We start from the raw sequence: 16,154 nt of genomic DNA, 5'->3' as shown, positions 1-16,154 counted from the left end.
TGTCAAATTATTTGTTTCCAATTTTGGTTGATCTTTTGATCCTGTTCCAATTTACTAAGTCCATTAGCCTTCCTATTAAAATTAAAACAAATTCTTACTATTATGGCTATTCTGAGGTAGATGGACTAGGCTTATCTTAATTATTATTTTTCATGCATGCATAAGCAGAGATGCAGAGATGTGAACTATGTGTGTCTCCAAATATGAAGACAAGAAAGTCTTAGTCCTTTTTTCCAAATATTTGGTTCTAATTTTGCATTATGAAATTCTAATGTCATAACTGTTAATTCCCTAAAAATTACATGAAATTCTGGCCTTTTGCCTTCATTTCTTTTGATTGTAGTTTCCAGCACATTTTTCAAAGATGGGTGACAAAGCTCAAACGCTCTAAAAGAAACCATATTTCTGGCATGATATGTATTGCTTGCTTTTTGAGAAAATTAGAAGTCTACTAAACAACATTTATTTAGTATATTAGCAGTGACCGGCGCATATCATCATTGCTATATTTATGTATGCAGAGCTGAAGCCCAGAATGGTTAACTGGCTGGTCTGGGGTCAATAGATAAGAAGTAGTGAACAATTTGAATGCTAGGGAATGTAACTAAAAGCTAATTGTGCTAAGCTTAGGGAGTTTTTTTGTTTGTTTTTTGTTTTGTTGTTATTGTTTTTTATTTATTTGACAGATATCACTAGTAGGCAGAGAGGCAGGCAGAGAGAGAGAGGAGGAAACAGCCTCCCTGAAGAGCAGAGAGCCCGATGTGGAGCTCTATCCCAGGACCCTGGGATCATGACCGGAGCAGAAGGCAGAGGCTTTAACCCACTGAGCCACCCAGGCGCCCCCTAAGCTTCGTTTTTTTAAGTCAACTAACAGAAAGTAAATTTCCAAAAAGTCCTTTAGATCTGAAGTGAAGTCTCCTCAAAGGCAGAGGGTAACAGGTATCTGTCATGACCTCCCCTTTGCTGCTTTCATTCCCACCCTACAGGGAAAGAGCCCAGCACCAGAGGCTTGAAGAGTTTTCATTGGCATGTGGGCTAAGCGTCCTTGGAACTGCTCTACTTTAATACCTAAACTTTCCTGCCAATGTCAGCATCCGGCCTTGTCAACACTTCTTTTTCCATTTGTGAATACGATAGTTAAAGCTTTCACCTCTCCTTTTCTAGAAGTATTTCATATTTAGAACTTGGAAGATCAGAAGTTTTCTACATCTGAAGAAATACATTTCAACTAAGAATCTTTATTACTTATTTAAAAAGTTTAACTTTGAAAATGTATATAAACATATACATGTTTTTTCCTATAGGGCCTCTGATCCTACTGCAAAACTTTAGGGCTGTGAGTGAGTTTTAAGGTAACAAAGTGATTTCACCGGTGGGGCAGTGTGGTGCCAAAAGAGTGTTTAAAAGTAAAAACAAAACAAAATAAACAAATGAAGAAACTAAGCTAAAATTTAGATCAAAAACATAAAATTTGTAAATATATTTTAAAACATTTAGAATAAAAGAAGTCCCTTTGTGTTTGCTGGAAGAGCAAATATAAAGTGTTGTTTTGTTTTGCTCTTTTATGACCACATGGCAGTTCTTAGGCTGGATGTGGGGAGATCTTTAGATGAGCATGTCGATGGGTTCTGTGTAGATTATCGTAATTGTAAGTTACATCACTGTCTATCAAGCAAAATACTTGAATTCATTATTTTGCATTTATATCTTAGTGAAATTAAACATGATTCCAAGGAATAGAAACATTGTTCATAAAGGTTTTTTAGAAAGGAGACATCATCCCAAATAATTTAATTCTAGCTGGTTTATTGTTCAGTAAATGTCTGTCCTTCAAGATGGGCCTTTCTTGGCAATGCTGGTCTACTGACCTGACTCACATTTCCTGTACGTGGGTACATTCAGCCTTAGTGACAAAGCTTTATTACTTTGAACCTAAATGTCCACGGTAAGAATACAGATCTCTCCTTGGTATTTGCTTTCATAATAACCACTGTTGGGTAAAGTGTATTACAACCACAGATCCAAGTCTCAGGGTCTAAGAGTTTACCTCTTCACGTGAAGAGGTAAATGACGAGGTGGCGTGGGGCAGTTTGGTGGGAGGAAGACATACTGTAGAAAGTTACAATGAATCTTACAACTGACTATTGGCCAAGATGTCTAAATATGTGGTTAAGATGTGGGAGAGAAAGTTTATACCAGAGAGGGAAATTGCGGAGGGGAAATACAGATGGGAAATTGCGGAGGTAAAAGAGACTAGGAGCTCACCAAAGCAAAAAGGATTTCAGTACAGAGCCTGTTGTCAAAGGTGACCCCAAGCTATGAGTTGTGATTCAATTAGAGAGGCCACCATGCTGTTTGAAATTCGGTTGTGGCTGCTGAGATTCCACTCCTAAGACTTATACCCACGTGTGTCCTGCACCGCTCAGCAGCCTTCTTTTCAACACTCTGCTTCATTGTCCCAACAGCTGAGAGGTGTGAATGTGGACCACAGATGAGTCTGTTTTCTTCTGCGTTTGTCTTGAATGTGGTGAATGCCTGCTTTTGACTCAGATGCAAAACTTGTTAAACATGTGTGTTTGTGGTTTGTCTTGGAATATTTCAGAAAGTGCCACTATAATTTTTGGTGAGGAAAATTTTTGTGCCACTTAATTTCATTCGGACTATGTGATTTTTCTTTTTAAAACTTAATATACTTGTAATATCTCATTCTGCAAATGAAAATATCCCCCCCCCCCCACAGGGTGTATGTGTGTATAGACATCTTATGAAACTGCAGGAAGTAAAAAAGAAATAAGATTTTTTTTCTTGCAACAGAAAATTCATAAATATTAATGTAATGGTACTATCAAGTTATCGGCTGTGTAGCAGATACTTTCTATAAACAAATGATGTCTTGGGATCCAGGCTTTTAGCCTTCAAAGTCTTTAGAAATGAATAAAATGTCAAATTCAAATGTAGACTACTGTAAATATAGTCCAGAAATGCATTTTTAGGTCTTTCCTTTGGCCTAAACTTGTTTAACCTCCAAACTGCTCATCATAAGCCAAAGGAGAACTTTTGAGAAATCTCACAACGGTTCCATTTTCCCCTGTGTCAAGAGAGGAAATTCAGCTCCATTCAGAATACTTAATAAAGACAAATCGTATGCAAGGCTCTGAGCTAGGTAGGCACCACAGGATAGAGCTATAGAATAAGGAAGACTGTCAACTTAAAAAAATGGTTCTCAACCAGAGGCAGTTTTGCCCCCCGGGGATACGGGGCAATGTCTACAAGCATTTCAGGTTTTCCTACCTTGGGGGTTGGGAGTACTGTTGGAATCTAGTAAGCAGGGGTCAGGGATGCTACAGTGCACAGAACAGCCCCCCACAGCAAAGCTTTATTTCATCCCAAATTTCCCCTAGTAACAAAGTTGAGGAACCCTGACTTAGAGTGTCAGTGAAGCCAGTTTTAGTTTGTTATTTAAATCTTCAGGATTTAAATAACAGTGAATTCTACATAAGTCCAAACAGACTGGATAGCTTACCTTTGAGTGAATTTCCCCCCCTTAAATTATGGAAAGCTCTTCTTTTCCTATTAGTTTTGTGGTTTCATCAGAATATTGCTCTATGAGCAGTTCTAGAGTTTAAAAATAAAGTTTCATTCGGGGGGGTCAGTTATATAAATGCAGACCCGACAAAGCAAATGAATACCAAAGAAGCACCATCCATCCCATCTTGAACAAGTTGTATTTCTAGTAATGGAAGCATGCAAAGATCAAGCTCTTGATGAGTGTTCTTTTATTTGACCCCCTATCAGGACTGAATATTTGGTCATTACAATAGTAGTTGTTGAAATAGGCATCTGTTTGGAGTCTAGGATGAGGATTATATCCTTCCACAGTAAAACCAACTGGTTTAGAGGAGATTATTGATTGCCTTTTATCTCACAGACATTCATGTGTAGTGGTAGAGAAACATGTTACTTACTTTTCCCTTCCAGCTGAGGGGGATGTTCAACCTGGAATGTAGCAGAGGCAAAATCAATCCGCTGAACTCCAAAAAGAGTGAGATCCAATCAAAGTCAGCCAGAGGAACAGAAAGAGCAACTTTGAAAAGTTGGAAGGAAACTGATGTTCTTGAATGATAAGAATTTTGTCACTGTGCCACCCATAAATGAGAATCTGTGCCCTGGTGGGCAGTGAAGCCAGGCAATGACTTCAGTTTCATAGATGGTACAGCAGGTTGAAAAGGTTGAAGGACCAGATAAGAAGACAAGCATCTATAGCAGGATGACCTAGGGAGAAGGAGGGATGATGCACTCTGGAAATATAGGGACTCTTTCCGGACTCCTGCTTTGCAAAGCTAAGAGCAGATTCTGGAGGGACTGCGCCAGAGCCAACATCCAATGGGATGGGTTGCCTGACCTGGAATGGGGCTGCCTCAAGACGATGTGTGTTCCATATCACTGGAGGGATTAAAGTTCAGGAGCACTGCCCCCTAGGATCCTAATATTGAAAGAACAGGTAGAATGAATGGTCCTAAAAGGAACCTTTGTGGTTCTACTGGGAATTCTGAGCATGGAGGTAAAAGTTATTGTTCATACTAGGGCCTGATATACTTACTTATTCATCTCTCTCAAGGCTATATCACCAACTCTAATTGCCCCCATTTTTTCACAATGGATTGGGTATCACCATCATTAGAATAGCACCATAGGTATTTTGTGTTTGAAGGAGTCTGATGGTGGGACCTCAGGTTAGTAGTTTATTATTAGTTCTCACTACAATCCTGTGGCCCTGTTTCTGAAAGTTGAATGACTCAATGGTGTTGTGTAACCTAAGAATAGAAGAAACAATAGGGAATAGTCCTAGGACACAATACATCACTGTTTTTATGGAAAAAGAATAGATGATAGCCAAGCAATAAATGCAATACTAAAGATAGTCAAAACAATGGAAATATAATTTTGTTCAGTGCTATAAAAAAAGTGTGCTGCTATGTCTCAGTACATGAAGCCTGTGGAAAGTTCCAGGGTGTTTATTTTCTAGATGTAGGCTAATGGGTCTTCTTACCCACTGAATTCAAACCATTGATGGACAAGGTCAAGAAGGATGAATGAAATTAGGAGAATTGATGAGCTGAGGGTCGTTGTGATTTTGTTTCCTCTACAACTTGAACTTGGGCTTTAAGCATTTGGTGTCCAAGAATTTTGTGGTACAATTCCAGTAGCTTTGCAGAGATATTTTTGGAGCACGCCACATTGTTCTGCAGGAAGAGAATGCATTCTGCCCCCACTTGCTCTTATAGAATCATTATTCATTTAACAAAATGTGGTGGTCTTTTCAACTAGCAAGTTTTGTTCTATAATTAAAATGAACTAAGTGTTCTGGGGTGTATCTAGAAAAATATTTTGTATATATCATACATAACATTTTCTAGAAATCTCCCAAAGTGGATCCAACAATAGATGAAGGCTTTTCCAGTTTGTATTTTGTGTGGGCTTTGAAGTCTATATATGTGTATGCATTTTAAGGGAATGTCAAAAGTCAGCAAAACATAAAGTCAGTTATAAAATTATTCCCTTCACTTCCAAGTTATCTGTGCAATATTCACAGTGAGGAAGAATTGATTAAGAAAGCATATATTTGAGGGGCATCTGGGTGGCTCAGTGGGTTAAGGCTCTGCCTTTAGCTCAGGTCATGATCCCAGGGTCCTGAGATCGAGCCCTGCATCGGGTTCTCTGCTCCGCAGGGAACCTGCTTCCCCCTCTCTCTGCCTGCCTCCCTGCCTACTTGTGATCTATCTGTCAAATAAATAAATAAGATCTTAAAAAAAAAAAAAAGCAGATATTTGAGAAAAACCTCCGTATGTCATAGTACCATGATAATTGTTTAGTTTATCAACAATTCTTGAGTGTTGTCAATGCCAGGTACAGACATGAAAGATAATGTTTTAACTTTGAGTGCTCACCAAGTTAGTCATCTAATTTGCGCTAGTGAGGCAGATAAACAAGATAGCATGACACAGGACACAGGACAAGTGAGGCGACAGGTGGGCGTGGAGCTCTCTGGGAGGGCTGAGAATGGAGTATAGCTCGAGGGCACTGCATGGGACTCAACTAAGTGGGAGGGGGGGGGGGAATTGTCAGAGAGCCTCGTGTGCAAAGCAGCATGAGCAGCCCTAGTTTTCTTCTTCAGTTCGTCCACTTACCGAAGAAAGTAAGATGATCATAAACTTGATTTTTGTCAGTTTGAATGGTGGCAAACCACTGGGATATCATTCCAAAAGGGATTTTCTTTTCATACACTTTGCAAAGTCGGGAGCAGAGAAGGGATGAGGAAGGTCTTACCCAACTGCCTTCCCTCCTGCAACTCTCAGTAGCTTCTTCACAAGCTTGGACCCAGGGTAGCTCACAGGTGGGGAAAGCTCTTCCTTCAGTAGTCAGCATTGCTCTGGGAGTTGTTTGATTACATTTTCACAAATGTCTCATCTCTTTGTATCAACAAACCCTGCTCTTAGAGTCGCATGGTGGGTTTCCACTTCTTTCCCTTTTTGTGTGTGCCAAAATAGGAAAATTGATGGAAGCGCTTCAAGATTGGAACATATATATATATATTTTTTTTACTTACTTACTTACTTACTTCCAAATAGCATCTTCCCTGTAGTTTTAATAAAGGAGGACCAGAACAGATATGGAAAGGCTAATTCAATGTTCCTCTCAAAATTAACCTTACATTGACAGTGCTCATATTTAACCTGTAAATGCTCAGTTGGTAAAAGTATTAAACTTTAATAGTTGTTCATAATGGATTTCTGTAAACACATTTCTTTTTTGGTTCAAATAACTAGAAGAAAATAAGGGACATAAATGGCTTGTTTTATGTGAAAATTGTTTTTCATATGCAGTCCACAAAAGCAAAATGTTGGACATTTTAGTACATAGGAATCGTTAATGAAAAGAGTGATTTCTGCTTTCCGTTGGCATTTTATTTTTTTGTTCATGCTGCTCTTCTCTGACTTTTTCCTTAAAAACCATCTTCTTGTGTGAGTTTCTCAGTTTGCCATATCCTTAGCCACCATAGTCCCTCAGGAAGAAAAATAAATGGACTTCATTCAAACTAAGGATAATAGGAGAAAATATGCTCTCATGAAAGTCCTAGTCTCAAGCAAGAGAAAAGTAGGATGATAAAGAAAAAAAAAGAGTTTAAGATTTGGAACCTGATGGTGTGGGTTCAGTTTCTCATTCTAGCACTTTCTACCCCAGGCAAATTCATTAACTAGTGACCTTCACTTTGCTTTTCTGTAAAAGGATGTGATGGATAATACCTGTTGTTATACATACCTACCCATCTACCTGCCTCATTAGAGGTTCCCTTAGCGTTGAAATATGTAAAAGAACCTTAAAACCAAATATGATTTACAAATACTAGTTGTTATGGCAACAACTTCTCAGTGTACAAAATATGATTCTGTGAAGCTATGTTTCCTATACAGTACTTAGCATAATAGGCATTCACTAAATGAGAATATGCTTTCCTTCTTCCTCAGCTTTTCTTTCAAGGCTGCTTCTGTCCCATATGTCCCCAGTTACCACTAGGATTTTCTCCTCTTCTGCACGCTTTGGTTCATTGATGCTTAATTATTCTTCCTTCATGTACAGGCTTAGAGAGGCAGCTGTTCTCCAGCCAACATCAGTAACCCCCTTCTTAGTTTGGACATCTGATTATATGCAAATTCTTGTTTTAAATTTCTGTGTGATTAGAACATACGTGGGTAGATACTAGTTTTATATCCTGTAATAACTTGTTTATAGCTGTGGAATCTATTGGGGTGCAAATATTTATAGTTTTGTGAATAACAACGTGTATCGTATTCGTTTTACAAACAACTTTAATTCAGCAATCTACTTTTTATTGATGGGTTTTTTCACAAAATAACATTAAGCAATTACTTACAATTTTGTAAAATAACAGTACTTAAAATGTATTTAGTACTCACTGTGTGTCAAGGCTTCAGAGAAATAAAATTATTTAGTCTTCACTACCCTGTGAGATATTATTTACCCATGTTACAGATAGGGGAAAACAAACCATAGAAAGGGGATCAGGAGGCAGGATGTCATCACAGACATGCAGGGCCTCTTTCCAGAATGCCTGGGTCAATTCTACTTCCCCTATTATTATCTGCGCATTCATAGATGAATCAGTTATTCTTAATGTGTTTTAGTTTTCTCATCTATAAAGTGAGGAAATCATAACATATCCCTCATAATGTTATGAGAATTGAACACTGTCTTTCCCCCAAATGGCATTTTAGGTTCTCTGAACTATTTCAAAAGTCTGTCTGATTTATTTTGTTTTTCTTTCTCTCCATCATTAGCAGTAGCATTTCCAATGATATAGTTCTCCCAGACAAAGTGCTATTTGGTGATTTGCTGCCTTACGTTTCAGCATTCAGTGAACACCATGGAATCCCAGACAAGCTCCATCATATTAATTTTTAGAGCCTAAGGAACTTTAGTGTCCCTCTGAGAAAGTGACTTCAAACGAAATCCAGTTTTCAAATTTATTTCATTTTGGCTAAAACTATAACAAGCACTTTCAGCACACTCAAAGTGTTAAGTCCCAAGTGGCAAGCTTATACTGTACACGTTATTTTTTTTTTATTATAGCTTTACTTGGTTTGAATGTTCGTTTCCTTTTCCAAGCTCTTAGATGCATTGAACAGCTAAAGATAGAACATAAAGTTCTTTTATTGCTCGTGAAATTGCCCTGGCTTGAAGTCAGAAACAACTTTATCAAAATTCTAAGAATAAGCTCAATCAAATGTTGCATGTGATTTCAGTCCCTTTAAAGGAGTCTTTGTCATTGAGAAAATGAGCCTGGATAAATATTGATTGTTTTTCTGAACCACGTCGCCCCATTTCCAGAGCCCGCGGTAAGTAACTCAGTCTGCTCTCGTGTGTCCTAACAGGCACCAGCATATTCACGGTCTATGAGGCTGCGTCCCAGGAAGGCTGGGTGTTCCTCATGTACAGAGCCATTGACAGCTTCCCGCGATGGAGGTCCTACTTCTACTTCATCACGCTCATCTTCTTCCTGGCCTGGCTTGTGAAGGTACCACCAAAACTCGTCCTAATAAAATCTGTGTTTTGCAGCCGTTTCTGCAGATCTCTTGTTTGTTTTCTGTTACCCTCCGCTTCCTCATCCCCAGTCTTTAGTAAACATGGTTTGGGATCTTCCTTTCAGAATGTTTTCATCGCTGTCATCATCGAAACATTTGCAGAGATCAGGGTACAGTTTCAACAGATGTGGGGATCGAGGAGCAGTACGACGTCAACGGCCACCACCCAGGTACCGACTGTTTTGGGGGGCTGATGTCCTTTCCCACTAGAACATGGACATATCCGGTCTCACCCTCAGTGGGACTTGAGAGAACTTAGGAAAGCTCTCTGAGAACGACCTTCTAGGTCACACCCAACGGAGGGAGCTCTTCAGAAATGCTGGGGCAAGGGCGAAAGCCCAGACCAACCAGATCAGCTTTTCTGGGTGATAGGGGGGATTTGATATAAAACCAAGATTGTCCCCACATTTACTATATACTTTTGATTTGATTTGGCCATTTTAAGTCTTCAGATGGCTTGCAGATAAAAATGGAAACTGTAGAATTTCCCATTTTTATAAGTATTTATTCATGTAATTGAAAACCAATATAATGGCTTGTATATGTAGGATTAGAATTATTTGGGGAATGGAAAGTTTATTTCATTCAGAACGAACCAGTCCCAACATGGCAAATTATGAAGAAGATCCCATAATGCCTACTTGTGATTTTTTAGGAATCACTACATATTCAGTAGGACGCTTCTATGCTCCCAAGAAACTGGGAGTGTCCTAGAATTTAATTATAGGTAACAGGGCAATTATTACATAGAAGGACAGTCGAGATCCAATGTCTTTGTTTTTAATTTTGGTTTGGTTTTGTGTGCATTTTGAGAGGAGGGTTCTGTTTTTGTGTTTAGAAAGAGGAAGGGAAGGTTTATATATCTTAGTCTAGTTTGAATCTTTATAAAAGAGAGAGAAAAAAATGCCTGAATCAAGAATGGAATGATTTTAATTCTTGTGGCTATTATTTTAATATTCGTTTTTAAGAGAAATTTTATATAACTTTGTAAATAGTTTAATATGACTTTTAAATAGTGGCCTGTGGACAAAGGTATTTGTGAAAGATCCAAGGTAAAAATTTTACTTCGAAAACCTTTAAATTGAACTTTTATTAACTATATGCTAAAAATGCTGTTAACCTTGCTGATATTTGAAAAAGCTCTATGCAGCATCTTTATGGTGTTGTGAAAGTTTAAATCGTCTGGTGAACTCATAATGAATGAAATAGCATTAATATTATTCAGTTTTGGCAAGCAACTATTCAAAATTTCATGATATTTTTTTTAAATTATGTAAGTTATGCCACAGATGACATTTGTAAAAAAAAAAAAAAATCTAGTTTTTATTTCTTCTGTCATCCCCTCCTGTGAAGTGTGAGAAATAATAAAGTTCCAGGTCCATTCTGGCATGTCCTTTAAGTCAGGTGACAACCTCTGGAAGGTCTGTTTTCTGCTATAGACATTGAGAATCGAATGGAACGTAGATCTATGAACTCGGCACAGAATTTACATTCCGTGTTCCTGAGAAATGACCTAAAATATCCTTAAAACCACATCATGCTTATTAAGTAACTCTTATTTATAAAGCCACAGCTGGAAAAGTAGTGCTTGGAAGCTCCACCAGATCAGCCCGCAGTTCTAACAGAAAGTGAAATGTGAAGGGGACATTCAGCAAACGTGCAAAATGGTTTTGATGCAAAATTATACTTAATCAGGAGGAATAAGTAGGTAATTCAGAGGTAATGCGTCTAGGTATTCAGCAGAGGTAATCACACCGAGATGGTGAAACACCTTCATTAAGAAAAATGCTGTGGCTGAGGACCCGGTTGCTAGGCAACCGGAGCTCCCGCCGCAGCCCCGGTGGGCCCGCTCTCCCGCTGCCTGGCAACAGGCCCCGCCCAGCGCCTCGCCAGCCACTCGGCCAGTGGCCCAGGGGCTTTTGTGTCTGAGGAAAGGAGCGGGAGCATCATTTCCTGAGATGCTGTTACACCTGTGACATCTGACAGACCCTGGGCGCCAGAGCCTCTCCTTGAATAGTTTAAAACACCAAGGCAGTAGTTTCTAATTGTAGTAAAACAAGTAGGCCTCGAGGAAATAAAACAAAGATGGTGATCGTATTGCAGAGCACACAGCTTTTCAGAAACGGCCACGCTTCTCTCCAGTCTTCAGCATGGGGAGCGTTTGCAGCTGTGCTGTGTTAAGTCAGTCTCACCGAAGAGCCAAGGGGGTCCCCAGGCTTCGTGGACTTGTTGGTGTCTTGGCGTCCATTGACTTTTCCAAGAGGGCTGTGTGCTTAGAGAGAAAATTACACATATTAACAGAATAAGGGACGGGCTTTCTGATGTCTCGGGAAGTTTAAGAGGAATTGGCTCTCATAGGGACTGTTCGGAGGCAGAAGAGAACCAGTGCTGAGAACTGGGCATTTTTTTGTTATTATTATGTTTTTTAATAACAAAGCAACCTGCCTTCGACCCACAGCATCCAAACACATTGCAGAAAAAAAAATTAATGCCAAAGGACCAGTGGGAACTGTAATACAACATGTAACAGGAAAACAAAGAGAAAATGAAGTGGAAAATTTCAGAGTAGTAATCATTCGTTTGCCTGAGCTCTGATGGGGACAGTGGCTTTCGTACCTGCATAATTATTAGCCATGGGTCACTGTTGCACATGCTCAGTTAGCTGTTGGGTTCAAGGCCAAGAGACTCATTCTTCTGTGATTCGTCAGTCCACAGTAGGACTACCCATGCCACACGTGCACAGGGATATCACCCCCGAGCTGGATGTTGGGAGGCACAGACATGCTAGTAGAAAACGTCCTGGACTTGGCATCGCTTTAGCCCAAACCTTTATTCTCACTCCTCAGATGCTTCCCTGCAGACTTCTGTCACCAGTCATGTGGCCTTCCCATCTACATTCATCCATGGTGGGAATGAGCTAATTTCACCTGCCTGGAGAAGGACTAAAAGAACTGTTCGACTTTAGGGCTAGAAAGTCTACATTTCTGTTGTGTGTGCTGATAAGAGACTTAAGGCAGGCTCTGGAAATCAATATGTATTGAACTGCATATTAATAATACTAATTATGGTCCACTAGGGTCAGGTTGAGGGATATAGAGGGAACAATTGGCTGCTCAGGACCTGAACCCCAAGGATTCCTGGCTTTGAATCACATTTCTACCTCACATTACTGTTACACTAACCAATCTAAATGTTCGCCTATAATTCAGGGTACTGAGGAGAAATTGGACATCGAACATGTCTGCATTGCCTTCACTTCGTTTTATACAAAGAAGTGACCTTGAGAGAACACTTTTTCCTAACAATTAAATTGACTCATTTGATTTTGGGTCAACTGGAAAAAAATAATTTAACAGAGAAAATGAGTCTGCTACTGATCAAAGCAAATATATGCCCCAGGGATCCTTTGTGCCATGATAAGAGAGTAGAAGATGCATGTACAGAAGATTTTTAGCTAGTGACTGACAGGATTGCTTTTGTCTTTACTGCTTAAAAGGAGACACCCAGAATTCTCACAGGAACTTTAAAAGGTTTGCATTTCAACCGATGTATGAATTCTCAGATTGAGCCTATTCATGGAGAGGTGCTGGACCCTACCGCTAAGAGCGCCTTTCAAAATTCAATCTAAAGGGAAACAGAATCCTGTACCTAGCACCTGAGAAAAACAATTTGTAATTGGTGTCTTGGGTCAAAGAATCTTTGAGCAAATATGCATCTCTATTTTGTCATTTAAAAATATTTAGTTGGTATATATGGACAGACCGTGGCTACACTTGCGGTAAGCACAGCATAATGTAAAAATAAATCAGGATAATTCTTCATGGAATAATTAAATAGGGCATATGTGTAACAGTATTTTGTAGCATGTCCTATAGTAGGTGCTCTCTGTATATGTTGGAAAGTGTGAAATAAGTGGCACACTTGGCAAAGAGCCCCCAGTGCAGTCTTTGAAAAGTATTGATTCTAGGACACATGTTCACATCTGATACACCATTTTTCTGAATGGTTCTTTGTAGGTTGGCATTGTTAGGAATTCTCAGCTTAACCATTAAAAAAATGTTTTCTAATAAAAAAAACATATTAAGGTCTATGAATTTTGGCAGTTTTCCTTCACCATCTCACTTATTTCATAGAGGGCAAGTGTTCTTTCTGCAAATGATCTACTCCCTCTACTCCCAGGGATCTTAGGCATGGGATCTTTGCATTATCTCATATTTCCATCAATAATTATCCTTTTGAACACAGACTTATGTGAGGGCTTGAAAGAAAATATTTACTTATGTGTGTGAAACTGTGGTCTTGGACAGGAATAAACCTAGCTTATCGTTAGTGCCTTGGAAAAATAAATATCCTTAATTCCACCTTATCTCACTACCAACCACACCCCTCCCCCTCCACACACAAAAGGAATTGGAAAGAAAATATACTAGCGGGAAAAATACGTATAAGTGGGAACTATCTTCCAGCTGGATGTAATATTGATAGGCAACTAATTTTGGAGGAAGTAGAGTATGCAGTAAGATGGGCATCCAACAATCCAGCTATCCAATCCAGTGACTATCAGATTTTGGTGTCCTGTATCATTCTGAATTTCATCACTTATGTATTTTAAGACACAAGAAACTACTTTTGCCTTCATAAATATGTACATAAAATTTTTGCTGAACAGATTAATTTGGCCCTGTTAAAATAATTTCACAGCATCTACCAAGTGATATGTCAGTCTTTCACCATTAAAATAACCAGTCTCCTCCCCTGTGCCACATGCACACTTCTGCTATTTCTCCCGAGAATATTTTTCTGTTGGCTCAGTGAGGAATGTCCACTAAATAGAGATAAAAATTCACCACTCCCAGTCAAAAACACACCAGACATAAAGCTTTGGAATTCTAATTTGTATTTCCCTCCCTAGGTCTCTAATATGTAATAATCAATCACCAATATCATGGAGATAAAATATCTCCTTTCAAGTCTCATTGAGAAGACTATTTGGGCAATTATACGCAAAGCACGTGTGAAGCAGAAAGGACCTGATGCATGGGAAATAATAAATGCAGGCTAGCGATGGCCATTGTTCTTGTTATGATTATTATTCACTTAAGTTTTCAGTGTTCCAGTGAACATAATTGGAGTGACTCATGTTCTAAATATAAATCCATAAAAAGACAAATCTTTGATAACATGAGAACTGTAGAAGCTGGAGACATAAAGTAGGAGTTCGCAATGTTCTGTATTAAGTGCCTCTGACTCATCTCCCTCTTTGTCTTGAAGATGTTTCATGAAGACGCTGCTGGTGGCTGGCAGCTGGTAGCTGTGGATGTCAACAAGCCCCAGGGACGCGCCCCAGCCTGTCTCCAGGTGCTGTACATACCGTTTTTAAAACTCACCCAGCAAAATGGTCTGTGATTTCTATTTTGTACAAGGAGTCCAAGTCCTCTGCTCTCCAAACTGTAGATCTGCCTGAGTTTAGGGTCCTGGAGTGAGGGACAGTAGTTGACTCCATTCTGCATTCTCAGGACTTACCATATATATATGTATATATTATATATATACATTAAAAATAATATATGTATATATATACATATATATATTTTTTTGATATGCAGTAAGGATTTGGTCAATTTCAAGTGAATGAAGGCACACAAGTAATAATAGCGTGCCAACAGTATCAAATCAGAGAAGAATTTTGTTGTCATATTGGATGTTATGAAAGAATTCTTCTACAAAGGCCTGAATTACTTAAGGGAGGGAAGGCACAATCACAATTCACTTGAATACCTTACCAAGTACTTGGGAAGGAATATCTTTAAGAGGTAGTCTGTTTGGCATCTGCAAGCTATCTGAGCAATGTGACATAGCAGAGCTGCTTCCTTAACAGGTGTACATGTGGCCAACACAAGGCTCTCGCATTGCACATGGGTCCCAAGGTTCCGGGAAGTGATCAGTGGATGTCCCATTGGGTTTCAGGCCTGTGCACTCTTTGGGCTGCCCTGGGCTCTACTTAAAGCCCAATAAACTCCTCCTTTGCGTTAGTGGACTGCCTGGCACCTTCTCTTGCTTTGTTCTCCCACCCTGCCCCTAAATATCAATAATCCTCATTCAAAACCATGTCACCTTTCCAAAAGCAGCATCCCTACCACCCCCACAGCATTTTCACTCTGTCCATTTCGCTACTCTTTAAGGGTGAAAGGTCAAGCCACGCCATTGTAGGGACTGAGAACTGACTCTTCCTCCTGGAGGATTTTATTTTCTTCACTCTGGTTTTCAGTTACAAATCCTCTTCTCACAAGGGGCTGATTTTATAGTTCTTTAAGCCCCTCCCCCAAATTCGGAAAGGCTTTGTTACATGCTTCAGGGTAGGAACACACCTTTTTTCTTTCTCTGGGGTCATACTCTAGGTGGGGGCTCATTGTGCATTTCAAGGATTAATGCATGAGAAGCAAAATATTGTACTCTGAACCATTACTGGGGGCTACATTTAGACAGCCTTTTAATCATGGGGTGGTGAGTTTCCATCAGTTTAAAGAAAGGAGAGGGAAGAGGAAGAGTTTACAAGGAATGTTGATGATATCTAATATTATCGTGTGGCTCTCTGCCTGTTGCATACTGAATGGTGACAGTGCTAATAGTCAACTTCTACAACTCCCTCTAGCATTGTCATTGCTACTGACAGTAAGAACAATGACAGCAATTGTAGCTTCTTGCCTAGATGCACCTTCACTTACTCAGTAATCCATCAGCTGAAATTTGTCGAAGCTAAGAGAGTCCTGAACAAGAAAAGCACAGCCCTTCCCCTCGGGGAGCTTACTGAAGGGTACTTCGGGGTGGGTGGAGAAAAAACCAGCGTCGAACTAGCGATCACAAGAGTAATGAGGATTTTAAAGAAGCAATGCGGGATGCTGTGGGAATATACATGTTGGAGTCCTCCTTTGGAGTCAGGGAAGGCCCTCACTTGGTACAGCCCAGTGATGGAGAAAGACCAGTATGCTCCCC

The 16,154-nt window shown here is 39.5% G+C and overlaps 1 protein-coding gene across 5 annotated transcripts in view; it reads left to right on the top strand.

Annotated features, from left to right (window-relative positions):
- Positions 1–16,154, top strand: part of NALCN (sodium leak channel, non-selective) — a 303,976-nt gene that overhangs the window by 98,801 nt on the left and 189,021 nt on the right. For all 5 annotated transcript variants that reach the window (XM_059377544.1, XM_059377540.1, XM_059377545.1 and 2 more), the window contains exons 8-10: positions 8,952–9,094; positions 9,227–9,331; positions 14,433–14,519. In XM_059377544.1, coding sequence (XP_059233527.1) covers positions 8,952–9,094; positions 9,227–9,331; positions 14,433–14,519 — 335 coding nt within the window. The remainder of the gene's footprint in view (positions 1–8,951; positions 9,095–9,226; positions 9,332–14,432; positions 14,520–16,154) is intronic.

The sequence above is a fragment of the Mustela nigripes genome, chromosome 15 (assembly GCF_022355385.1).
Source record: "Mustela nigripes isolate SB6536 chromosome 15, MUSNIG.SB6536, whole genome shotgun sequence".
Taxonomy (NCBI): Eukaryota; Metazoa; Chordata; class Mammalia; order Carnivora; family Mustelidae; genus Mustela; species Mustela nigripes.
Note: the sequence above shows the minus strand (reverse complement) of the source record. Positions and strands in the feature narration are given on the sequence as shown.